Source organism: Fusarium oxysporum, chromosome 12, assembly GCF_000149955.1.
Source record: "Fusarium oxysporum f. sp. lycopersici 4287 chromosome 12, whole genome shotgun sequence".
Taxonomy (NCBI): Eukaryota; Fungi; Ascomycota; class Sordariomycetes; order Hypocreales; family Nectriaceae; genus Fusarium; species Fusarium oxysporum.
Genome location: NC_030997.1, coordinates 933,378 through 955,699, shown reverse-complemented (window position 1 = coordinate 955,699; position 22,322 = coordinate 933,378). Strand labels below are relative to the sequence as shown.

The window sequence follows — 22,322 nt, the reverse complement described above, 5'->3', positions numbered from 1 at the left end:
CTTTGGTGATTTGATAGACTTGATCGAGACAGCGAGAAGGGACTGTTTTATAATAATCTTGCGCTCATAATTCAATAATCTCTTTAATCAATGGCAGTGCCATGTTCGAGCTAGACTAACACTTCACCTCGCGCCCCAGTTCCTGAAAGAGTAGTGTGAAATGACGATCCGTCAGCTTCGGCGGAGCCACGCTAGACAGCACCTCGCGATCCAGCCCCACCACGGAAGCTGAGAATCCCGCTTTCTCATGATGATCCGGAATCGCCGGCACAAATGATCAGTGAGTGGCTCTTATTATATTCCATTGGAAGAACGGTCAATTACTTCACTGAACAGCTTCCAGCCTCGCCTACTGCTACCTTTGGCGGCAACTAGTGCGCTGATGGCGAGCGCTGGTGAAGCTGAGGCTGGAAGCAAAGCAAAGCAGCTCTCAATATTTCTCTAGGATCTGCATCCCAATGAAAAGTCCTTTCGTAGTAGATATCTTTTCCATAACACCTGCAACCCATTTTTGCATGATCCGAGAACCGCTCAGGTGATTATAAGCGACTTTCAGTGGGAATAGCAGATTGAACGCTCCCGATGCTCCGCCTTCGTTCTGCAACATATAATCAACGCATTGGCATATCGCCTGTGCGTTGCGGTACCGATTTTCATGGTTCCAGAACACGAGTTCCGATGCCTCTTGAAAGTGGTTTTCGTCGGGAGACATACCTGCATCGAATACGCAACAGCTGTTGGGCAATGATATCAACCGCCCCAATATTGAATGCAACATCAAGTGAGTTGTGTTGAAGTAGATAAAGTCGATGGCTCTTTCGAGGTCAGAAAAGTATAGGAATTGCTCCAGTGTGTCATGATATAGTTCTGATGATTCGCACATCATCTTCTATCTCCAGCAACTATGAGGATGCATGAAATTCCATGAGATTCGTAGAGAGTTGAGCCGCTCAAAAGAAGCCCGCAGCTTTTGACTTATAAAATTTGCAGACACCTGGCAACTGTTCGCATCGAAAAGATTATCGACGTCTTCCATCATGCCAGGGATGTCGCATAAAATATCTTGTAGGAAATCCCCAATCGTCTTGGATATGGGTTGCAATGCCCATGGTATATGCTTCCACTCATCCTGTTCCAGAAAGGTGCGCTTTCGATTGGCCATAGCCCCAATAGACTGTAAAGTGTTAGCAATTTACCAGTTTGAAAGTGAGATACCATACTATGAATGGTCTGTTGATCTGCAGAATGGGCTTAGCCGCGTCCATCTGGAATCCATAAGGTCCTGCCATTTCCGTCTGCCAACGTTAGCAAAAGCTAATCAACAATCATGATAAGCTTCTCGTACTAATACTGCGACGCCATGGCAGTGTTGTAGCCAGTTTGACATGGAATCGGAAGAAATTATCTCATATACGCCAAGGAACAGCGCACTCCATATGGTGGCATGAGGGAGAGACCTCGACGCTTCGGTCCTCGTTCCAAGATCAGCCTTCAGTCTTTGTACAGCTTGTCCATACAGCGCAGAAGCATGGAACTTCATCTCAGGTATACCGTGAATACTAGAGAAGAAGGCTTCTGCAACACATAAGCCTGACATGCCTGCTGTTGAGTTTGCCTCGCCTGAGAAAAGATCGAGGATTGATGATCCGTCTTCGAGAGGTGACTTGACCAGGACAAACAAGTTGTTCACGAAGAATGATATGACCACTTCAGCCTTAAAGCCACGTAAGTCGATTGTGACAGGTATTTGTTTGAAGTCTTCCCTTTGAATCAATGCATTGAGAGACCGGGACTCAGGATCTTCAGGTCGGACAATTTTTGCAGCATCGTGTAAGTGATTCACAAATACAAGGTTGTCATCGTATTTGCATGGGTGAAAGCCTTTACTGCACCTCTCACAGGTTGGTCGCTGCTCATCTATGGTCATCAGCGGAGAACTTGATACAGAATCCCTTCAAGACCACGACATACCGCATTTGACCCTGCATTTGCGGCACGTCAAGCATCCTTTACTGCGCCGAGGTTGTCTCTTTGGCTGGGTGCTTAATGTCATAAAACCATTTGACTGCGAAGACATGACCTTGTCTCCGACGTTGGCATGTTGAAGTTTGTCATCTGAAGGGCTACCATTTTCGACTGGGGACCTTTTGCGGCTGGCAAAAGTGGGAAGAGGTCAAGGCGGAGTTATGAATTTCCTATTTGGATGTAGCATCAAAATTGGCACGCTGCAGATGTTGATTGGTTATCTGACCCACGAGTTGGTCTTCCTTGCTCGGGTCTCATACGTCATCGAAGTGAATTTCGTCTCCTTTTCGGCACTGATTCAGCTACATACCGCAGCAGGCGCAGATACAAGATTTGGAGTTCTGACAAGTCATTAAAACCTGGATAAACCCTTGTTGATAAACAGAAAAGGGGTCAGAATACCACCAAGTCCATGTTGAAACAGGTGCAACTTGATTGGGCTGTTCGGTACCTTACAATCCGGGTATTAAATACCCTGACGCTAACGCAGGGTGATGCGGGGGGAACAACAAGCTTCTCAGCAAACGCAAGTGATAGCAGATTCGGGATAGATGTAACTGCCTATCTTCTGTGCTTTATCTTACCTCTTATATATAGAATTAATCTTAAGTAGTCAAGCATTACGTTTGTTACTTCCAAGCACAGTTCACGTTCACAATTTGGCTCGTACGTGGATCAAATATTTACTACCCTACACTACACTGTCCTGTAGGAAGCTCAATTCGTGAACCTTGATGATGTGAACTACCGATCTGCATGTGCCCTTTCACCTTGCGTAACTCGATGTTATCTCAACACTTAAGCCTCCATCCATGTAACGACATCGAGACCGTTCGATCGCTACATTTATCACAACAATTGACGATGCTTCCCAGGACAGGACTAGTGACACCATTGATCTAGCTTTATCAGCTCTAGCACTGAAGCTCGGACTCCAGCATGCCAATCGTTTCGAGAGGGTTACAGATAAGTTATCATGCTTTCGGAATAGCTTCTTTGCCTCGGATTCATTAAACCTTCCGTCGCCCTGGGCCTGGGCAGCAACGGCAGTGGAGAACTCGCAATTATTACCCCAGATTCCATCGCCGCGGCTCCTTGTTTTCTCATACGATCACGCATTAAGAATCGAAGACTTTGAATCACGCATTTGATCATGTCTACGACGGCTGTTTACTGTGCCCCACCTAACCCCAGGAAGCGGGCTTCGGTAGCTTGTAACGGATGCCGGGTCAAGAGAACAAAGGTAATGCTCCCCTCCTTGCACAGCTATAGCCTCAATACGGACGAGCACCATCGTATGGCCTCATTTTGATGACATTAGCTGACCCGGCCTTTACGTAGTGCGATGGAAGTCAGCCAAGATGTAGCGCATGCTACGATCGTCAACAGGACTGCGAATATACCCAAGCTGAAAGCAATCGAAAGTACGTAAGTAGAATATTAGGCTAGAAACTACACTAATATAAATGAACAGACGGCATACCAATGCATATATCAACGCGTTGGAAGCACGTGTCGCAAGCTTGGAGAAGCAACTCGCCCAGCGAAATGGTGATGTTGGGACACCAGATTCTGCTAAGAACAGCAGCAGCTGTGACCATGAAGAAGTCGCTTTTGTGACTACCACCCAAGCTGCTCAGCCAGCCCTCAACAGCGCCACCAGCGAAGAAGAGATAGATGATCTCGCAAATGCTCTTGGCTGCTTTACTTTGGGCGAGATTGGAGAGCTGCGCTATTTCGGCGCATCGAGCAACTTTTCCATCATCCACAATCACGCTATCAAGGTACCATCCTCGATCCAAGCTAGGAATCGGGGCATAGAAGCCGCAAATAACATGCCAGACTTCATCACACCCTCCGATGAGCTACGAGATCACCTACTGGAGATTTTCTGGCGATGGCAGAACTCTTGGCAGTATATCGTCCCAAGAGAGCTATTTGTCCGTGACTTATACATTGAGAAGAATGGGCGATACTGTACACCTTTGCTCATGGCGGCGATTCTAGCGATGTCATCGCGGTACTCTCCAAAACTGGAGCTTCGAACAGACCCTGATGACGCCAATACGGCTGGTGAAGCATTTGCGGCTCAGGCAAAGACTATGCTTCATTACGAGTGTGAAGCGCCCACGACATCTACGGTTCAAGCAACAGCACTCTTGGGCCTGTACTGGGCGACTATTGACAATGAGGGTCTCGGATTCATGTACATCGGTATGGCGACAAGAATGGCCATGAACCTGGGGCTTCATTGCGATTGCTCGCCATACGCTTCCAAAGGTCTAGTATCGGATGATGATGTCGAAGCGAGAAACGTTACGTTTTGGGGCGTCTATGTCCTAGACAAGTGAGTTACTTGGAACTGCTAGAAGTTAGAGGCGCTGACCGTGTAACTAGGTTCTACTGCCTTGGCATGGGCCGGCCTGCGAGTATCCAAGAGTACAACATCACAACGACCAAACCGAAAGGACTCGTCCAACACAGCCCGTTGCTATCTGACTACCAACTCGAGATATCAACACCATTTCCGACAAGCCATATTATGGAGAACTCTATGTACACCTGTGAGCTTTTGATCGCTACCTCGGAAGTTATCGATCAGCTGTGAGAAATCCCTACCAAAGTCGATATAATGGTGACTGATATGATATAGATATGCCCAGAGATATGCATGGACAGACAAAGAAAGAGAGGATCGAGTTATGAAAGCTCATCTACAAGCTGTCGGGCTTTTTGACCGGCTGCCGAAAAGCCTGAAGATCTCAAGTTCCAGTCTTCAGTGTTCGCCGCCATACGTCTATCAGTTCCAGTAAGCACCATGGAACCGGGAAAGGTCTTGACTAACCGCTAGTCTTTAGTTTGCAATACCATCATGCAATATTATTACTTCACAGACCATTCTTTCAACTTCTCAACCCTGGCAAGAGCTCTATTGCCTATGACCCAGAAGGAGGGGATATTCACTCCAAGTCTTGCAGAGATTCAGCTGTCAGGATGGCTAGAATCCTACAGATCTTCAGGAAGAACTACACGACGGTAAGCACTTGCTCGATCTACCATACTAGCAGGCTAACCACTGCTAGCGGTGTATGCCTGTCTCAGCAGTCCACCCAGCCTTCACTGCAGCAATCATCCATCTTCTTCACATTAAGTCAACAGGAAATAACGGCAGAAGTGAGGCAATGAGATGCCTTTACATATGCGTTAAATCTCTCTACGAGATGAATGTGAACTGGAATTGGGCTAACCGGTCTATTCGAGCGATCTTGTCGCTGGCTAGGGAATGGGATATTGACATTTGGGCGCATGGTCTCTCACAAGAGATCAATGAAGAGAGTAGGCGACAATTTGAACGGTATGAAATGGACGATTTGGTGGTTTTCCCTGATCAGGGTTCGGAGAGTAGCTTTGAGCATGTTTTTTCGCTGGACGATATCTTTGAGTCTTGGACGTACGATCAGTGTTTTGGGGAGTCATCTCTGGACTTTTTTGTTTAGTTTTAGGACTGTAATAAGGCCTTCTTTAGGTAATACTGGTCTGGCTTATGTAGCTTAATCCATTTCTAGGATATTCACTATCGTACTTCTGACTCGATCGATGCCTGTCACGTACTACATGGCGCATTGACTATGATCTACTCTATGATGCGGATATCATAGTTCCGGCGTGCGGACATTAAGTTTTGGCATATCTGGGGTAACTGGGGTCAAGAAGGGGGGTTATCCGGGAATCAATCATCCGACCACGATGATCATCAGGTAATCTGATATCCGGATAGACCCCTCAAGCAATCCCTGCCAAGGGCAGTTGTAGGCTGAGATAGGCAATATCGTCGTGTGTTTGCCATTCGATGAGTATCAGTCCCACGAGTATAAGTACAAGAGCAAACCACCCTCAAGTTCCCCATCGCATCATCCTTCTCAGTCGAACTCAAACATCAGCAAAACAACCACCAACACATATCCCTTCAACTCCAACCATAATCTATCAAGATGTCCAAGTCCCTCAAGGTCGCCGCCATCCAAGCCGAGCCCGTCTGGAACGATCTCCAGGGCGGTGTCAACAAGTCCATCGGTCTCATCCAAGAGGCAGCAAAGAACGGTGCCAATGTCATCGGCTTCCCCGAAGTCTTTATTCCTGGATATCCATGGTATGTAACAGACTTACAAAACATCGGCAGATCAGCTTATTCATTTTTAGGAGCATCTGGGCCAACTCACCCACCGAGAACGCACCGTGGATCAACGAGTACTTCAAGAACTCATTGGAGAGAGAGTCACCTGAGATGGACCAGATTCGAGCTGCTGTTCGAGAGGCAGGTGTTTTTGTTGTTCTTGGATACAGTGAGAGATACAAGGGAACTCTTTACATCGCACAGGTGAGTTGTGCCACTGAGCGGACCACTCGGCGTACTGACGGAGTAAGTCTTTTATCGACGAGACCGGCACCATTGTTCTTCACCGCCGCAAGATCAAGCCCACCCACGTTGAGCGTGCTATCTACGGTGACGGACAGGGCGAATCTCTGACCAATGTCGCCGACACAAAGTTCGGAAAGGTTGCTGGTCTTAACTGCTGGGAGCACACTCAGACACTTCTCCGCTACTATGAATACTCGCAGGATGTCGATATCCACGTCTCCAGCTGGCCATCAATCTTCCCCCAGAACGTCCCCGAGTGGCCTTACCATATTACTCCCGAATGCTGTAAGGCCTTCTCTCACGTCGTCTCCATGGAGGGAGCCTGCTTCGTTCTTCTGGCAAGTCAGATCATGACTGAGGAGAACCATGAGAAGGCGAACGTCAAGGGCTATGACTATACTAAGAAGTCTGGCGGTGGCTTCAGTATGATCTTTTCGCCTTTCGGAGAGGAACTTGTCAAGCCGCTAGATCCTCATCAGGAGGGTATTCTTTATGCTGATATCAACCTTGAAGAGAAGTACAAGGCGAAGCAGAACTTGGACATCGTCGGCCATTACTCGCGACCCGACCAGCTGAGCCTTCGCGTCAACCGACATGCTGCTAAGCCTGTCTTCTTTGCCAACGACCTTTGAGCTCATGGATCTGATTCCTCGGCGAAAGTTTCTTGCTTGTAGGTCGCAGTTCAGTGGCCCAATCGTGAGCCCATGGTATTTTTTGCTTTGAGGGTCAGTTAGTTTGGATAGCGCAATTAAAGAATTACAATCACCAAGATTTCAGTGCCATGATGCTTCTAACCGTACTATGACCAGAAGTCGAGTAAATGATTTCTTAGAGAGACAGATGTGATATTTAAACTGGTTGAGATTCATTCCTAAAGCAATAAACTACTATGAAACCAACTCGTCTTGTTTAGTAAACGTAGAAGAAGTTAGGGTTGTTCCTATCCGTCATGGTATCCGAATCAACCTCTCCACTCTGTCCAAGATCCTGTGAAACCCTTCCCTTTCTGTTTCGAAGGCCATAAAGAATTCTAGTAAGAATGGTAACAACAACCGATCCGCCACAAACACAGAAGACGGTGATCTTTGCTGGGATGAAGCTTGGCGCATCTTTTGCTTGGAAAGTCTGCGGTCCAATGATGTTGGCGATGGAGAAGCCAACAGCAACGATGGCGTTCGTAGTGACCTTCTTGGTGTATCCTTGAACATTAGCTCCGACAAGAGCATAAACAAGTGCGAGAGGTGCGACGTCGAAGTTGATCAAGTAGATTCCGGCAAGGGAGCCAGCTTGACTGCTGGAGTAGAAGGACATGAGTCCTGCGCCAATCAGAGTTGGGACCATGAGAAGGCAAAGCCCCAGCCATCTTGGGAACCCGTAGAGGATGGCGAAAGTGCTGAGTAAGGTGGCCGACACTGACACAACACCAGCAGGCATATTGAGAAGGGCCGCCTGCTTGGGGTCGTATCCAAAGCCGCGGATCAGAGTAGCAGAGAAGGTTGTAATGATGCCTGATGGGATCACAATGAGAATAGTGTTGAGGAAGAGCAGCCAAACTTGAATATCTTTGAGAGCATCCCAAATACCTGCACGGCGGAAGACCTTGGCGCTTTTCCCTCCCTGATCAGCATCAAGTACTTCTTGAAGAATGATCTGCTCCTGCTCTGTAAGGAACTTGGCATCCTTGATACTGGAAGGCATCCAGAAGAGTACAAGGAGGCCAATCATAACGTTGAAGGCGCCAACGGACACAAACATGATGCGCCAGCTCTGGAAGCTGCTGGTTCGACTACCATGCTGGGCAGCATACGAGATGAGTCCACCAACAGTCTGGCCGATGCCAAGACCGCAGTACCAGATACCGGTTCTTGGGGTGGCTTGTCTTCTGGTGTACCACTGCGAAGTGATCATGATAAGGGCAGGTGAGATAACCGCTTCGAACATGCCAAGAAGAGTTCTCGCAGCTGTCATGCCAGGGAAGTTATGCGCAGCGGAAGAGCAGCAGATAACGATACCCCAGAGGACAACGTTGAGACCAAGGACCTTGCTGACGGGAAACTTCTGGATCAAGACACCCTGAGGAAACTCAGCAACAGCGAAACCGATGAAGAAAGCGGTGGCCATCCAGGAGAAGTCATTTCCTGTGAAGTGGAGGTTCTCGGAAAGACCCATGATGTTGGCATAGTTGATGAGGACTTTGTCGAGGAATTGGAGGAAGTAACAGACTAGCATAAGAGGAACGAGATGATAGTCGACTTTACGAGTGATTGGCTTCAGAGATGTTTCGCTGATGACATCTTGGACCGAGCCTTTGGTGACGGAGGGAGGGCGCATGATGTCTGGGATCTTCTCGTTGTCGGCGGGAGTCATGGTGAAACTGCCACGAAGATGTTAGACAGATGCAGTCACTGCAAGTTGTTAGGTACTCACCTATTAGGCTACACAAAGGGTTGATGTGAGTTGAAGTAAGAGTCAGATAGTTGAGTGAAGAGTTCAATTGGTGGCAAGGTAGCGATCGATAGACGAAGGCAGCCTGTACTGAAGCCAAAAGCAGATGCCTCAGTGCGACGACAAGACAGGGTTAAGTACCTCGAGCCTGCGATACCACCTTTGAGACATCAACCAGCCAAACATGAGTAGTCGTAATGTTATCTTGACAGAGTTCAAGTCATAGCTCGGAGTCTAGACTTCAAAAACCTGGGGAATGATGATACGTCGGTAAACTCAATCTAAATTGGGCTAGACTGTGATAAAGCTGCAACCGTCGGATCCTGATGGGCGGGACCAATGAAATCATGTGGATTACTTCCCCGCCCGTCGCTTCGAGGTCTCAGGGATGGTTTTTGGGTTGGTCTTGTTGATAGCGGTCCGCGCGGTTTGAGATAGTGGTCTTCAGCCTCAGTCGTTGGAGGGCGAAACAGTCTGGGGTTGGTATGATGTGAGACGAGAGTAATGACATGACTTGAGCGCCGGGCATAAGACTACGATACATATAATTAGAACTTCAATTACAATCTTCTCATTAATACACTCAATCACATCTTACAAAGTACTTCATTGCACCTTGTAGCACCTCTCTGTATCACTAAGCCAAACGGCTCAATTATAGCCTCAACTTATTCATACAAGCTCTTCACAGCACGACATGCCTGGACGAACAGGAACGTCTCTCTCAATAGGCATCATCGGCTCCGGTCTTGGTGGTCTCTCCGCCGCCATCGCCCTCCGACGAGCCGGCCACCAAGTCACTCTCTACGAGCGCTACGACTTTGGTGGTGAAGTCGGTGCATCTCTCTCGGTCGCCTCTAATGGCTCTCGCTTCTTGGAAGAATGGGACGTTGACATTCCCGCTGCCAAGCCAGTCATCCTGCGCAACCTCATTCGCCATGACTATTCTACTGGAGAAGTCGAGGGCACATACCCTTTGGGAGACTATCGCGAACGCTTCGGCACAGACTACAACAACTTTCATCGAATCGATTTGCATAATCACCTCAAGGACACTGCTTTGTCGCAAAGTGGCAAAGGTCGACCTGCTGAGCTAAAGACATGGCACAAGGCATCCAAGCTTGACACTGAAACTGGTCATATCACTTTTGAGAATGGTAATGAGGCTACACATGATGCTATCATCTGTGCCGACGGTATTCGAAGTGTGATGCGTGAGCAGCTCGGCGTCATTCCAAACTTCGTGCCCAGCACATCTTGCTGTTATCGCTGCATCATCTACGCCGACAAGCTTCGCGATCTCGGTCTGGAGGAGTACATAAACAACGAGGCAATTGAGTTCTGGGGAGGTGACACCAAGACCAAGATCGTTCTGTCAGCATGCAGCGATAACAACGTTGTTTCATGCTACTGCTTCTACCCAGCTGAGAAGAATGACACCAAGGAAGATGGATGGAACATCTCCACTACCGGCGACGTCCTTGCTTCTACATTCCCTGGGCTGGACCCCAAGCTCATCAAGCTCTTCCTCAACGCAGAAGACATCAAGATGTGGCGTCTATACAACCACGATCCTTATCCCTACTGGACAAAAGGCCGCTGCACACTGCTCGGTGATGCTGCGCATCCCATGATGCCTGACCAAAGTCAGGGCGCATGCATGGCAATCGAAGATGCAGGTGCTTTGGGTATTCTGTTCTCAGAGAAGTATTCAGACCTGACCGTTGAGCAGCGTCTCAAGTTGTATGAGGCGGAGCGAAAGCCACGTGCTACAAGATTGCAAGAAGCGAGCAAGCGTGCGAGAGAGAATCTGAATGAAAGGATTGGTTGGTCGAGCAAGAATACGAAGCCGGGTATGTTGACGATTGATGAGGTTTGTGCTTATGATATGCATGCTCATATCGCCGGGCTGGTCAATGATGCGGAAGTCTCTTCGTAGGGGTGACTTAGAGCTTGTGTATACCCTGTTTAAAATAGTCCTCTCATTTCATAGCCTTTCAATTACATGTCTCACCAGTACAATTGCGTTTGTTCGTAATACTGTGCATTGTTATCAGTAGAGTGCTAATCCACCCATCTCCTCATATCGAATCCTAGCCCAATTAACCATCGTCTCTGTTTCCCTTCTCTTCCAAACAGTCTCAACCAACTCACGGCTCTGATGTACATACCCAAATCCACAAGTCCGCTCCATAATCATCAGCCTGTCTTGCACCACCATCCTCTGCTCAAGACAATTGCATGCACCGCCTGCCATCACCAGAGGAAACAATAGGCAGCTCTCGAGAGGACTGCCATAACGGATCTTCTGTGCTGAGTCGAGAATGTGCTGGACACACTCGAATACTTTCTCTGTCAGAGAGTATCCTTCTGTGATTTGGTGAAGCCGGAGCCGGAGTGCCCATTCGTATGCAGTCGTTGCATGGAGTACGTCGTCATTTGTTGGTGACAGAGATGCAACAGCGCCAGCGAGTCCACCGTAATCATAGGCCCAATTATCCAGTCGGCCTTGAACCATTTCGGCTTCTTGGCGAAACAAGGCTTCCGATGCTTCATCAACCCTTGTTCCTCTCTTGCTAGCCAGGTTGTTCACACGATCGACCATGTGGAACAGTTCTTTCGGTATTCCATAAACTGCAGCATCGTCATTGCTAGAATCTTCAGTCGGCTCAGGTGTAGTGGTTACTGTCTTGTCATCTATCAGAGGAGGCTTGCAGGTACTTGTCGTTGCTGCACTGTCTAGAAAGCGTGCTAGCTTGACAAAGAACTTGAAGTGGCCTGCCAAATTACCACCAGTCTGGGACTTGACTGTTGACAGGAGTCGTTTTGCGCCCTGGAGGTGAAGCTTCCATCCTGCCGAGGTACCGTCGAACAGCTCCGACATACACAAAAGCAGACAAGACACCAGCGCAACATCCACTGAGCCCCCATCGACATGGGGTAGGAGACCGGCCAAAGATTGTGTCGCTTGCCCTTTGTGGTATAACGCCCTATCTCGCATGTCGGGTTGAAGCTTCTGCCAATGTGTTGCGCTCAAAGCGAGGACGCAATGCAGGATAAGCTGATTTGAGACGGCCATGGGTACGAGATAGCTGAGGTAGGGGTTTGATGTCGTGTTTGGATGCCTTGATAGCACTGAGGCGACAATATTTGAGTAGTGGTTTAGTAATGCTTTGTCGTGAGGAGATGTCATGTCCGGTACCAAGCTCGGCGTATACAGAGTCAGCGTGGTATTCGGTAGACTGTCTGGTGAGTCTTCAGCAACGGGAGGTGTTTCCGGGAGAATATCGAGCCAGCCTGAGTCAGTTGTCAAGTCCCAGGACAGTTCTGGCAATGTCCCCGTCATGTCAACGTCGGTACCATCTACAGGAACGGCTGTGGACATTTGGCACAGCAAGTCGGCGATACTCAGGTCCACGTTGGATTGGACTGAACCTGGTGAAGGATTTGGGCTTGGCGATGTCTCCGAAGATAGGTCGAGGACTTGTTCTGCGCTGAGCCATGATTCATTGGTCCAGCTGTTGAGCCTTGGTCTACTTGCTCTCTCTGTCGGCCACGAACAGTCGAGGCAAAGTCTCCTGCAATCGCCACAGCTGGGTTTCCTATGACAAGGATGAGATCGGGCTCATCAAGACAAACGAGGTGGGGGCTTACCGCTCATCGCATTTCTTCTTACGCCTTTTGCACGTCAAACAACCTGTCTGTACCCTGCGTATTTTTGCTTTCGGCTGACCAACAGAAATCCCATTGCCACCATCCAGCCCAAGCTCTCCGGAAAACAAACCCGAGTATCCCTTCGGACGACATGGTAGACTCAACCTGCTGCACCGATCACATGGCACACCACCCTTGCAGCGCTGTTTGATCTCGGCGCATCGTAAGCAGGTATTACTCGATCGCTCGCGCGTCGCCATGATTTTGAGGTCAATGAGGAGGAGGAAAAGCTGGGGTAATGAAAGGGAGGAGGTATAGGTCACCCGGAATTACGAACCGGTTCCCTCGTTATCTTGATAGCGCGTGAGTGCTAGACTGTTAACAGCTAGTTTGGTGATATGGTATCCGTCATATCAGGCGCTACAGTGGTATCAAGCGGGGTAGATAGCGCTGTCGGGTATGGGGAGATAGGGCGCTAACAGTGAAGTCTTCAGCGACCAGCCGTTGGTTGGCTTGAGCTACCAACTCTATGAGCATCGCAGGTTCATGTATTCCTTGCGCTCCCTCGGATTGATGATACACAGGCTCACGATATTGATGCTTATGACGTCTTTCAGTCTTTAACAAAATGATTTAATTACACTATCTAAAGCTATAGCTCATGTAAAGCAGTCCGAATAGCACCAGCAGTCTGCAGAATAAACTCCTTCGCCTGCCAGAGATCCTTATCCATATGCATAAACGGATGCGGTACACCAGGGAACCTCTTCATCGTCACCTCATTCCCATGCTCAATCAACTTCATACCGTAAGCTTCACCTTCGTCTCTCAATGGATCTGCGCCAGCTGTGTAAATAACAGTCTTTGCAAGGTTGTCGAAGTTATCAGCCTTGAACAAGTTGCCGTAAATCGCGGGTATTTGCGCACGCTTCTCAGCGATCTCTTCGGGTGTTGAACCCAGAGAGCTCCATTTGAGCTTGTCGAACCAAGCTAGTCGGCCCCAATTGAGTGTTGGCGCATGCTCATTTTCTTGCATAGACTTAAAGGGTGAATCTGATGCTGAAGAGTATTGACTCAAATCGTCAATCACTGGTGTTCCAACAGCAACAAGCTTAAGAGGAATGCCTGCGTCACGCGCCATGTGTGCCAGCGCAAGACTGATGAATCCACCGGCTGAGACTCCACCGACGGAGATTCTCTCTGGATCAATACTGAATCGCTCAGCGCCCTTCTCGTAAACGTACTTGAGGGCAGCGAAACTATCGGTAACACCACATGGGAAAGCATTCTCAGGTACAAGACGATATGCAACGTCAACGACTGCGACGCCAGCGACATTGCAGATATGCTTGCAAATGTGACTCTCGGTATCAAGATCGCCCAGACCCCAACCACCACCATGGTAGTCGATATGCACAGGCCATGGACCAGCAGTGTCGGGCTCATACACTCTCACATCGAGAGTGATGCCTTCATGCGTGACAATTTGAGTATCGTATTGGCGCGCGACATCTGGTGCAGGGCCAGTGCCGTACGAGTAGAGAACTGAGTATTTCGATCGAAGGATGCCGAGGTCAATGGGTTTGAGGGGAGTGTTGGCGACGTTGTCGTTGTAGAGCTTCTCAAAGACAGGGTCGAGTTTGCCCTTCATCGAGGGATGAACAGGCTGGAGAGCCTCATGTTTGGTGTCTTGTGTCATGGTAATTGCTGTAAAGATTCGATATTGGGGGTGAATGGGTTGAGGATGCAATGAATCGGAAGCGAGATCAATTGACTCTTGAATGAATCTATTCTCACCTCCATCGCACCCAGTTCCGGCGCATGTTCCAATGTGAATTGCCTTGTCGCAAAGATCATTAATTTCCGCGGTCCCCGCTATCTACAGTGACAATTCGAGCTAGTCTGGCGCGCAATTGATGATGGTTTTCCGACGGTTGCATAACGGCGACTTCCGACGGACCCCTCACTGAGCTGGACGCACTGAACCGCGCTGCTGGGACCTCACTGTAACGCCGATCAGCCCTGATAAGAGCTTCCTTCATGACGTGTGATGCCGTCGCACTCACTTCAAATGCAAACGGACTCAAGGGTCAATCTGATATCATGAGAGAATAAACCCTGATATTTCCCCTCGTTCAAAGCGACAAGAATTACACAAACCCAAATTTTCGACTATTTTTTGTCAGCTCACGCGAATATCACCATGTCCAAAGACCGTAAGCCAGTTCTCATAATCGGCGCTGGAGTCGTTGGCCTTGTCCTCGCCCATGGCCTCAAGAAGGTAATCCACTTCCCCGAGCATTTCATCAATTGACGCACTGACATCGATCGCGAAGCTTGGCATTCCGTTCCAGATTTACGAACGCGACAGTCACATCAGCTCCCGCGGTCAAGGCTGGGCCATAACCCTCCATTGGGTCCTCCCGTTCCTCAGAGAACTCCTATCAGAAGAAGCGTTCAAGGACGTCGAATCAGTCCAAGTCGACCCAGAGGCCGACCGTCAAGGGCTTGGAAAATTCGTGTTCATCAACCTCGAGACCCTTGAGCCAAAGTTCCTTATCCCACCTGGCGACCGAAGACGCGTTAATAGAGAGAAGCTGCGCAAGGTCTTGCTTAAGAGCGTGTCTGATAATGTCAACTGGAACAAGCGACTTGCATCAATCGAAGAGCGCGATGATGGCGTTGTCGCTATGTTTGAGGATGGATCTCGAGCTGAAGGGTCTCTCATTGTTGGTGTTGAGGGTAGCAACTCAAGAACAAGAAAGTTCTTAGCACCAGAGTCATACCGTAATATTCGACTACCCGTACGATTTACCGGTGCTGCTCTGGATCTCACGCCAGAGCAGGTAAAGCCACTAAAAGATATCGATCCTCTTCTATTTCAAGGCTGTCATCCTGACACAGGGACGTTCTTTTGGTTCAGTATGCTGGAAACGCCACTCGTCAACGGTAGCGCGGGAACAGATAACGAGCATTATCGCGTTCAGGTCATGATATCCTGGCCTATGAAGACACCAGAAGACGAAGTCAAAGCCACTGACGCGGAGCGCTTGGCATATATGAAGCAACGAGCAACAGAGTTCAATCCCGTGCTACGGGATACCGTACAGAGGATCCCAGAGGGGTCTGAAGTCATCGAGATTGTCTTACAGGACTGGCCATGTCCACCTTGGGATAATCGCAATGGTAGGATCACTCTGGCTGGCGATGCGGCGCATGCGATGACCATGTATCGAGGCGAAGCAGCGAACCATGGTATTCTTGACGCTTATCGGTTAACAAAAGCTCTGGAAGGAGCCTATCATGAAGGAAAGGGGTTAGGTGAAGTTATTGATGAGTATGAGGCGGAGTTAAGGGAGAGGACCAAAGTCGCTGTGTTGTTAAGTCGACAGGCTTGCTTGGATGCTCATGATTGGGCCGGATTAAATGAGAACTCGGCTGTTTTGAAGAAGAGGGCAATCGCGGGAGTTTAGTCATTATCAATCAACGCATCGATTAAAAAACGTTGACCCTGGAGGTGGTACAGGTCAGATGAGTTATATGCCAAATCTTAGTAGATCAACATGGTTCTGCAAAACGGGAGGCCAAAGCCCAGCTGTTGTCGTTTGATTCACTAGTCTGGTATCTTGCTGCTCTGTAAAACCTTCTGACACTTATGAGATTACATAAAATCGCTTTATTTCTGTTTTTTACATGGTATGCTGGGATTTTTGACTGTGTACAGGGTATGCTATGCTCAGCACTGACCGTGGCCGATAACAGCTGTTATTGGTGCTATCAGCTTAGCGATAACGATAAGGTAGGACTCAATAATCCGTCGCAAACTGTCAACAGATGACGATAGCGCCTGAACTGAGAGAAGTAAACCGAAAGCAAGTGAAGAACTTAGCGTAACTATCGAATAAAATGCTCAGCTGTTTGCTTATGCGGGTTTAACCTGTAGTACTCCAAGTAATAGACAATCTGCTTGTGACGTCATCTCAACATGAGGAGAATCAATCGGCTCTCGGACAAAATCGGCGCCGCTATCCGAGAGTGGAGCGCGATCGGCGGGACCCGTCGCTGATTTGATCGAACGCGCTCCGGCGCTGCAGCCGTCGCAAAGTTACCATTGCGACGGCCATGACAAGGCTAGACTAAAAGAAGCACAGGCGATGAATACCGCGGGTGAGCTGTCAATAGAATAGAATAGACCTCTGTATGTTCGATAATGACCGCCTTGATAGTCTTCAAACATTTCCAATCATAACCTGAACCTGATTTCCAGCGTTATCGCAACCATTCACTGGAGTTGTCGCTGCCAAAATGCCTTCAGCATATCCCAAGCCCATTCTGCCACCATCTCTTATCGCCGTTACTGGAGCCAATGGTTTCATAGCCCAACACTGTATTGCTCTTCTTTTATGTGAAGGATACAAGGTCTTGGGTACCGTCAGATCTCAGACAAAAGTTGAGCAAGTTCTTGAACTACATGGCAGAGATCCCAATCTCTCTGTCAGAGTAGTTGAGAACATCACTTCCGTTGAATCATACATCTCAGCCTTTGGCTCCATTCGACCTGATGCAATTCTGCACCTCGCTGCACCTTTTCACTACGATACAACAGACTTGGAAAAAGACCTTATGATCCCTGCTGTCAAGGGTTCAACTGCCATCCTCAACGCAGCATATCAGCTTGGTGGCGTCAAGCGCATTGTGCATACCAACTCATTTGCAGGTATCTACGATGCCTCGAAAGGACTGCAGCCGGGCAAGATTTATACTGCCAAAGATTGGTCTCCATTGACGTACGAGGATGGTGTAAATGCACCAGCTGCAGCAGTTGCGTACCGCGCCAGCAAGACCGTTGCTGAAAAGGTGGCGTGGAAGTGGATGGAAGAGAATCCAGCTGCACACTTTGATCTTGTAAGCTTGAACCCGGCTATGGTGTTTGGACCATTCCTGCAAGGTGCTGTCCCTAAGTCATCAGAACATCTCAACACCTCCAACCAAATCGTTTATGGTATTGTCTCCGCCGGCCAAGACGGCGAGATACCTGCCACCAAAGGCCCTGTCTGGGTTAGTGTCAAAGATGTAGCTCTTGCGCACCTCAAGGCTATTCAGGTTCCTGAAGCTAGAGGTGAAAGATATCTTCTTGCGGCGGGAGTGTACTGTAACCAAGAGATCGCTGATGTAGCACAAGAGGTTGCGGGGAAAAACAAGGATAAGATTCCCACGGGAACACCGGGGTTGAGGGAGGCTTCTACGCATTTTGGTGTAGACGCAAGTGCAACTGAGAAGGCCTTGGGCATCAAATGGCAGAGTTTGGACGATATGCTGTCTGGTTTGCTGCCGCAGCTATTTGAGATTCAGAAGAGGGACGAGTAGAGCTTTCCATAATAAGCTCGCGTAAATTGAAAGTTGGTATTCGCTTCTTTGACCACTCACATCGTGATGTGTTTCCCGCGGAATCAATTGCTGTTTCTGGCCCACGATTGATGTCATGTTAGTGCACGTCTTCCCCGCAACCCCACGATCCCACCTTTTCGACACCATTACCAGGAACGGAAATTTACTCCTCCAGCTGCTTGGCGACCCATCTCAATTAGGAAGTGTTTCGCCGAAATGTGAATCCCGCGGGCAATTTATCTAACAATAGATATCCAATTCTGCTGAATATGGAGAACATAGAGAAGTTTCATTGGTGCACATCTCAGTTATGCATCGGTGTTGTCACCGCACTATTTGACCCTCTGAGTTGAACGGTTGAGATATAAGATCCGACTCCTCATGAATTCGAGATCAATCAACTCACCTTCATCCTAAACGCTATTGTAATCATGATCGGATTCATTCTCCTTGGGGCCGGCCTTGCAGCCCTGTTGATTCGTCTTTTCATTTATCCCATCATCTTGTATTTCATTGATCCCAAGGGTTTGAGGAAGTACGCAAATTTCTCTTGGCTTTCTCCTCTGACGGATCTGCGTCACTGTTATCTCAGTCACACTGGCACCCGATCCGAGACGCTCGCTGCTGAACATGATCGCCGCGACGAGCACATTCTCAGGATCGGACCCAACGCATTGTCATTCAGCCATCCACAGGCCGTCAGAGACATTTACGGTCATCAGACAAAGTGCACGAAAGATCACAAGGAGACAGTCCTAGCCGGAACGCATCGTAACTTGTTCGATGTTGTTGATAAAGGTGATCATAGCAGAAAACGAAGACTCTTATCTGCTGCCTTTGCGACAAGGAACCTTGAGAAGTGGGAGTTCAAAGTTCAGTATACCACGCAGCGATTACTTGATGCTTTTGATCAACGATGCACGGGACCTCTGAAGCCAAACACCAATCCCGACCCCGAAGATCTCACAGTTGACTTCAACCACTGGATCAATCTCTGGACTATCGAAGCAATCAACTATATAGCTCTCTCCTCAAAGATGACTCTTCTCGAGACCGGTACAGATGAAGTCCTTGCCGAAAAACCCGACGGAACACTCTATCCGGCACGATACCGCCAAGCCCAGAACGCCGCAGCCATGTGCAAGTCTATCTTCGTCTGGGAGTATGAACTGTACCCATGGCTAGCCCGTATCTCGAAAGTCGTCCCCAATAAGTGGAAGAGCTACTGGGCCACCAGTGCACCGTGGGGAGATATTTGTTACCACCAAGCTAAAGACAGACTGAGGAGATATGAGGCAGGAGAAAAACTCGATGACTTCTTCTCGTGTCTAATGGTCAACAAGAATGGTATTCCTAACGAACTTGAGTGGGGAGAGATTGTCGCTGAGACCTCTGCTATCATCGATGCTGGAGCTGAGACTACAGCTATTGCCCTGACACATATCCTTCAACTTTTGATTAGTCATCCCAAGCAGATGCAAGGGCGCCAATAGGTGCGCACCTGGATGCGCACGTAAGTGTCACGTGTTGCGCACCCGGTGCGTCTGTAAGGGAGTTATGTAAGCCCAACACCCTTGTATGCCAGCCAGCCTATTGTATTTTATTGTATTGCTTCTAATCTCTAGATGACGAACTGCTCTGCTATACAGATTTTTTCTCACGGTGCCATAATTGGGATATAAGTAATGTAGGCGTTAATAATAATCTAAGCAGTAACTATGATACAGTCTTCAGCCAGTTTATCGTTCGAGTACAGAGCTTGTTGGTCGATCATGTCCTGCTCAACCCTCTTCCAAATCTCCTTCATGCCTGTTCGCCTGTTCGCCAGAGGGTTGTCGCCCATCTCCTGGGCGACTTGCCTCTCCACACGTTCATCTTCTACCCTGGTCCAATCCAAGTACGCCATCATCTCCTCCTTAGTCCACTCCCGTCCAGGTATCGTTGATGTGCATCGCTTACCCATCTGCTTATAATCCAAACACCAGCTGTAACTTGTCTTATCGTAGCGTTGAGGGAGGCCCATTGCCTTTCGATATTCCTGGTTAGTCTTTAAGCTACCTCGAGGCAGCTTGTTATACCATGCCATCCGTGCTGCAATATATCGATCATATATAGCACGAGGGTCATCATAGCGTATGTCTGGCCCAGACGCTGGTACCGATGGCGGCATATCTGGTGGTGGAGGTACATCCGCTGATGAGGATGGCAGTGCTATTATATCTGGCGGGGACGGCACCATCTCTTGATCACATAGTGCCGCTGGCGGCGCTACCTGCTGCTGTGGCAAAATTGAGCATAAGGATGGATCGGGAACTGGCTGTTGAGCCGAACTTGGTGTAGTCGATGGCGGCAGCGTATTTGGGGGCGCTGTAGAAGCTGAGGGAGATACAAGATGCGCATATCGCAATGGGCATGCCTTTGAGCTCATCCTGTGGCCCTGTGTATGACATCTTGAACATTTGGGGTTGGCTCTCGTCTGTGATGCTTGTTCGACGATCTCAAATGCACATGGCTCGCGCTGAGTGCTAGTCTTCGGCAATGTTGACGTAGCTGGCACCTGATCGAACTGACGGCGGGGCTCTATGAGCAATTGAGGGTTTCCTTCTCGTTGAAGATGCCAATGCGTATGGAAGTGGTGTAGTTGAAGCGGCTGGGCTTGTTGTAGAAGAGGCTCAATTGTGTGAGCGCAAGGGAGCCCAAGCGTTGCTGAGAAGACTCCTGTGCAGGCAGGGAGTCTGTCCTGTTGGAGCCGCTTTCTCTGCGCCTCAACCTTCCGCAATGCCTCGTGAGATACCCAGCCTCGTATGATGCTGTATAGACTCCCTGAGAGTTCTATGGGTGTTCGGATTTGCTGCTTCGCCTGGTTTGCTCGGAGCTCAGCTACTTGGTTAAGTATCGCCAGCTTGATAGCCCTCCAGGCCTCAAAGAGATCTAGCTGGGAAGTATCAAGGTACACCTTGATGAGCTGATGAATACCCTCGCCTCGAGATGTAACCACATTCTCAAAGTGAAGATACCGATCAACCCAAGCTTTCACGAGCTTTGTTTTGTAGAGGTCAAGCCATGTTTCGATGATGTAGGCGACCTCCCGGGCGTGAGCTGAAGCATAGCGCTCTTTGAGCTGCTGAAGCCTGTCTTCAAATGTCTCCTCATTTGCCGATGCCACGAGCTCATGCCATCTTCCGTAGAAGTCCTTCCACTCTTGGTGGCCTTGAGGCTTTTGAGCCGCATCGTTATGACGCATAAAGCTTGGCTGGCAGTAACGCAGGACTGCCTTGTTGGCATGCCAAAGGCATAGAAGCGATACTGCAGCCGGGAAACAATGAGATACCGCATTCATGCAGGCCAGACAGCGGTCTGTAAGGATCACAGATGGCAGCCTTGCGCTACAGGCTTCGTACATTGAACGTAGCCGATCTAACGCCCAGATGTAGTCCTTCTCCTCCTCGCCGCTGAGGAAGGCGAAGGCGATGCAGAATGATCGTTGACAGGCATCAACACCGACGATATCGAGAAGAGGCATCCTATACTTGTTTGTCTTATATGTGCAGTCCAATATAAGTATATCCGGGTATGACTTAAGGTATGTTAGCGACTCTGGGTGGGCAAACAACACAGCTGTAACCCGACCATCCTCGTCGAAGCGTATTCGACTCCAGAAACCCTCAGCCTCAAGCTCATTAGCAAGAGCTTGGATTGTGCTCTGGCCCTTCTTCTGGTCTCGTTTGCCTTGTGCAATGCAGTTGTAGATGTCTTGCTGGGTGGCATGAGACTCTGTGTTCTGACGTAGGTAGGACCTGATCTCTTTCGGTGCTACACCAGCGTTTGCAAGGTTGTTAATAGTTGACCTATCTGCATTGGATAGTTGACGATGGACTGGATGTGCAGACATGCTTGTGCTTGGCTCGTGGTTGTGATGGGCAAACTCGCTGCCAGGACGGTGTGTAAGGCGCCACGTTGTCTTATCCAAGGCCTCCTTCGCAAGGACTGAGAATTGACACCCTGTACGCCGTGTTGTAGTTGACCGTTGCCGTACGCCCGAGGCCTTTGGAGGTGCTCCTCCACGGTCACAGCTGAAGAAAACAATTCGTCTGCCGCTCTCTGTTTTCTTCGACTTCCCAGTGACAAACGCATAGCCCCTGGGAGCTGCCCATGCATTGATCGCGGCGTGTAGGGCTTCCCGAGAGCCATACTCGCGTTCAGGAGGCAGGCAGTCATCAGAAAATTGACGAGTAGCTGTAACTGGATTCATTCTAGGAGAGATGATTTGAGTAGATCGTTGCGCGGCGAAGTGAGGCTCTTTATCAACGGGAAAGGGGTAGCTACAAGGGTGTTGGGCTTACATAACTCCCTTACAGACGCACCGGGTGCGCAACACGTGACACTTACG

The 22,322-nt window shown here is 49.0% G+C and overlaps 10 protein-coding genes across 11 annotated transcripts; 6 read left to right on the top strand and 4 right to left on the bottom strand.

Annotated features, from left to right (window-relative positions):
- Positions 1-21: 21 nt before the first annotated feature.
- FOXG_21165 (uncharacterized protein) lies at positions 22-2,145 on the bottom strand. Of its 2 annotated transcripts, XM_018401492.1 has the most exons (4): positions 1,972-2,145; positions 1,346-1,917; positions 1,221-1,295; positions 22-1,174 (listed from the first exon to the last, which is right to left on the bottom strand). In XM_018401492.1, the coding sequence occupies exons 1-4, from the start codon at positions 2,075-2,077 to the stop codon at positions 890-892; spliced, it is 1,038 nt and encodes a 345-aa protein (XP_018252673.1). In that variant the 5' UTR covers positions 2,078-2,145; the 3' UTR covers positions 22-889. The 2 variants fall into 2 exon arrangements, with proteins under 2 accessions (XP_018252673.1, XP_018252674.1); XM_018401493.1 differs by lacking the exon at positions 1,972-2,145 and having other exon boundaries at positions 1,346-1,957.
- An 840-nt stretch (positions 2,146-2,985) lies between these two features.
- On the top strand, positions 2,986-5,608 carry FOXG_13435 (uncharacterized protein). The gene is made up of 7 exons (XM_018393414.1): positions 2,986-3,268; positions 3,367-3,449; positions 3,500-4,372; positions 4,423-4,629; positions 4,679-4,834; positions 4,884-5,061; positions 5,109-5,608. Exons 1-7 carry the CDS (start codon positions 3,179-3,181, stop codon positions 5,520-5,522), a joined length of 2,001 nt encoding a protein of 666 aa, XP_018252672.1. The 5' UTR covers positions 2,986-3,178; the 3' UTR covers positions 5,523-5,608.
- Positions 5,609-6,017: 409 nt separating this feature from the next.
- Positions 6,018-7,077, top strand: FOXG_13434 (uncharacterized protein; the record flags this gene model as incomplete). Its single annotated transcript, XM_018393413.1, has 3 exons — positions 6,018-6,175; positions 6,226-6,403; positions 6,451-7,077. The coding sequence occupies 3 exons, from the start codon at positions 6,018-6,020 to the stop codon at positions 7,075-7,077; spliced, it is 963 nt and encodes a 320-aa protein (XP_018252671.1).
- A 277-nt stretch (positions 7,078-7,354) lies between these two features.
- On the bottom strand, positions 7,355-8,812 carry FOXG_13433 (uncharacterized protein; the record flags this gene model as incomplete). Its single annotated transcript, XM_018393412.1, has 1 exon — positions 7,355-8,812. The coding sequence occupies one exon, from the start codon at positions 8,810-8,812 to the stop codon at positions 7,355-7,357; it is 1,458 nt and encodes a 485-aa protein (XP_018252670.1).
- A 775-nt stretch (positions 8,813-9,587) lies between these two features.
- On the top strand, positions 9,588-10,829 carry FOXG_13432 (salicylate hydroxylase; the record flags this gene model as incomplete). The annotated part of the gene is made up of 1 exon (XM_018393411.1): positions 9,588-10,829. One exon carries the CDS (start codon positions 9,588-9,590, stop codon positions 10,827-10,829), a length of 1,242 nt encoding a protein of 413 aa, XP_018252669.1.
- A 38-nt stretch (positions 10,830-10,867) lies between these two features.
- Positions 10,868-12,844, bottom strand: FOXG_13431 (uncharacterized protein). The gene is made up of 2 exons (XM_018393410.1): positions 12,545-12,844; positions 10,868-12,492 (listed from the first exon to the last, which is right to left on the bottom strand). The coding sequence occupies exons 1-2, from the start codon at positions 12,802-12,804 to the stop codon at positions 10,944-10,946; spliced, it is 1,809 nt and encodes a 602-aa protein (XP_018252668.1). The 5' UTR covers positions 12,805-12,844; the 3' UTR covers positions 10,868-10,943.
- A 319-nt stretch (positions 12,845-13,163) lies between these two features.
- On the bottom strand, positions 13,164-14,421 carry FOXG_13430 (uncharacterized protein). The gene has a single exon (XM_018393409.1). The coding sequence runs from the start codon at positions 14,241-14,243 to the stop codon at positions 13,197-13,199; it is 1,047 nt and encodes a 348-aa protein (XP_018252667.1). The 5' UTR covers positions 14,244-14,421; the 3' UTR covers positions 13,164-13,196.
- A 152-nt stretch (positions 14,422-14,573) lies between these two features.
- On the top strand, positions 14,574-16,017 carry FOXG_13429 (uncharacterized protein; the record flags this gene model as incomplete). Its single annotated transcript, XM_018393408.1, has 2 exons — positions 14,574-14,825; positions 14,881-16,017. The coding sequence occupies exons 1-2, from the start codon at positions 14,748-14,750 to the stop codon at positions 16,015-16,017; spliced, it is 1,215 nt and encodes a 404-aa protein (XP_018252666.1). The 5' UTR covers positions 14,574-14,747.
- An 832-nt stretch (positions 16,018-16,849) lies between these two features.
- On the top strand, positions 16,850-17,954 carry FOXG_13428 (uncharacterized protein; the record flags this gene model as incomplete). Its single annotated transcript, XM_018393407.1, has 1 exon — positions 16,850-17,954. The coding sequence occupies one exon, from the start codon at positions 16,850-16,852 to the stop codon at positions 17,909-17,911; it is 1,062 nt and encodes a 353-aa protein (XP_018252665.1). The 3' UTR covers positions 17,912-17,954.
- A 409-nt stretch (positions 17,955-18,363) lies between these two features.
- Positions 18,364-22,266, top strand: FOXG_13427 (uncharacterized protein; the record flags this gene model as incomplete). Its single annotated transcript, XM_018393406.1, has 1 exon — positions 18,364-22,266. The coding sequence occupies one exon, from the start codon at positions 18,364-18,366 to the stop codon at positions 19,423-19,425; it is 1,062 nt and encodes a 353-aa protein (XP_018252664.1). The 3' UTR covers positions 19,426-22,266.
- Between the last annotated feature and the right edge of the window lie 56 nt (positions 22,267-22,322).

Coding starts and splice junctions, on each gene's coding strand:
- FOXG_21165 (XM_018401492.1), bottom strand. CDS start 2,077: ATGTCTTCGCAGTCAAATGGTTTTATGACATTAAGCACCCAGCCAAAG. Junction 1,296..1,345: donor GCCATGGCGTCGCAGTATTA/GTACGAGAAGCT, acceptor TAACGTTGGCAG/ACGGAAATGGCAGGACCTTA. Junction 1,175..1,220: donor AGATCAACAGACCATTCATA/GTATGGTATCTC, acceptor AACACTTTACAG/TCTATTGGGGCTATGGCCAA.
- FOXG_13435 (XM_018393414.1), top strand. CDS start 3,179: ATGTCTACGACGGCTGTTTACTGTGCCCCACCTAACCCCAGGAAGCGG. Junction 4,373..4,422: donor GGCGTCTATGTCCTAGACAA/GTGAGTTACTTG, acceptor CCGTGTAACTAG/GTTCTACTGCCTTGGCATGG. Junction 5,062..5,108: donor TCAGGAAGAACTACACGACG/GTAAGCACTTGC, acceptor AACCACTGCTAG/CGGTGTATGCCTGTCTCAGC.
- FOXG_13431 (XM_018393410.1), bottom strand. CDS start 12,804: ATGGCGACGCGCGAGCGATCGAGTAATACCTGCTTACGATGCGCCGAG. Junction 12,493..12,544: donor AAGAAGAAATGCGATGAGCG/GTAAGCCCCCAC, acceptor TCCTTGTCATAG/GAAACCCAGCTGTGGCGATT.
- FOXG_13430 (XM_018393409.1), bottom strand. CDS start 14,243: ATGACACAAGACACCAAACATGAGGCTCTCCAGCCTGTTCATCCCTCG.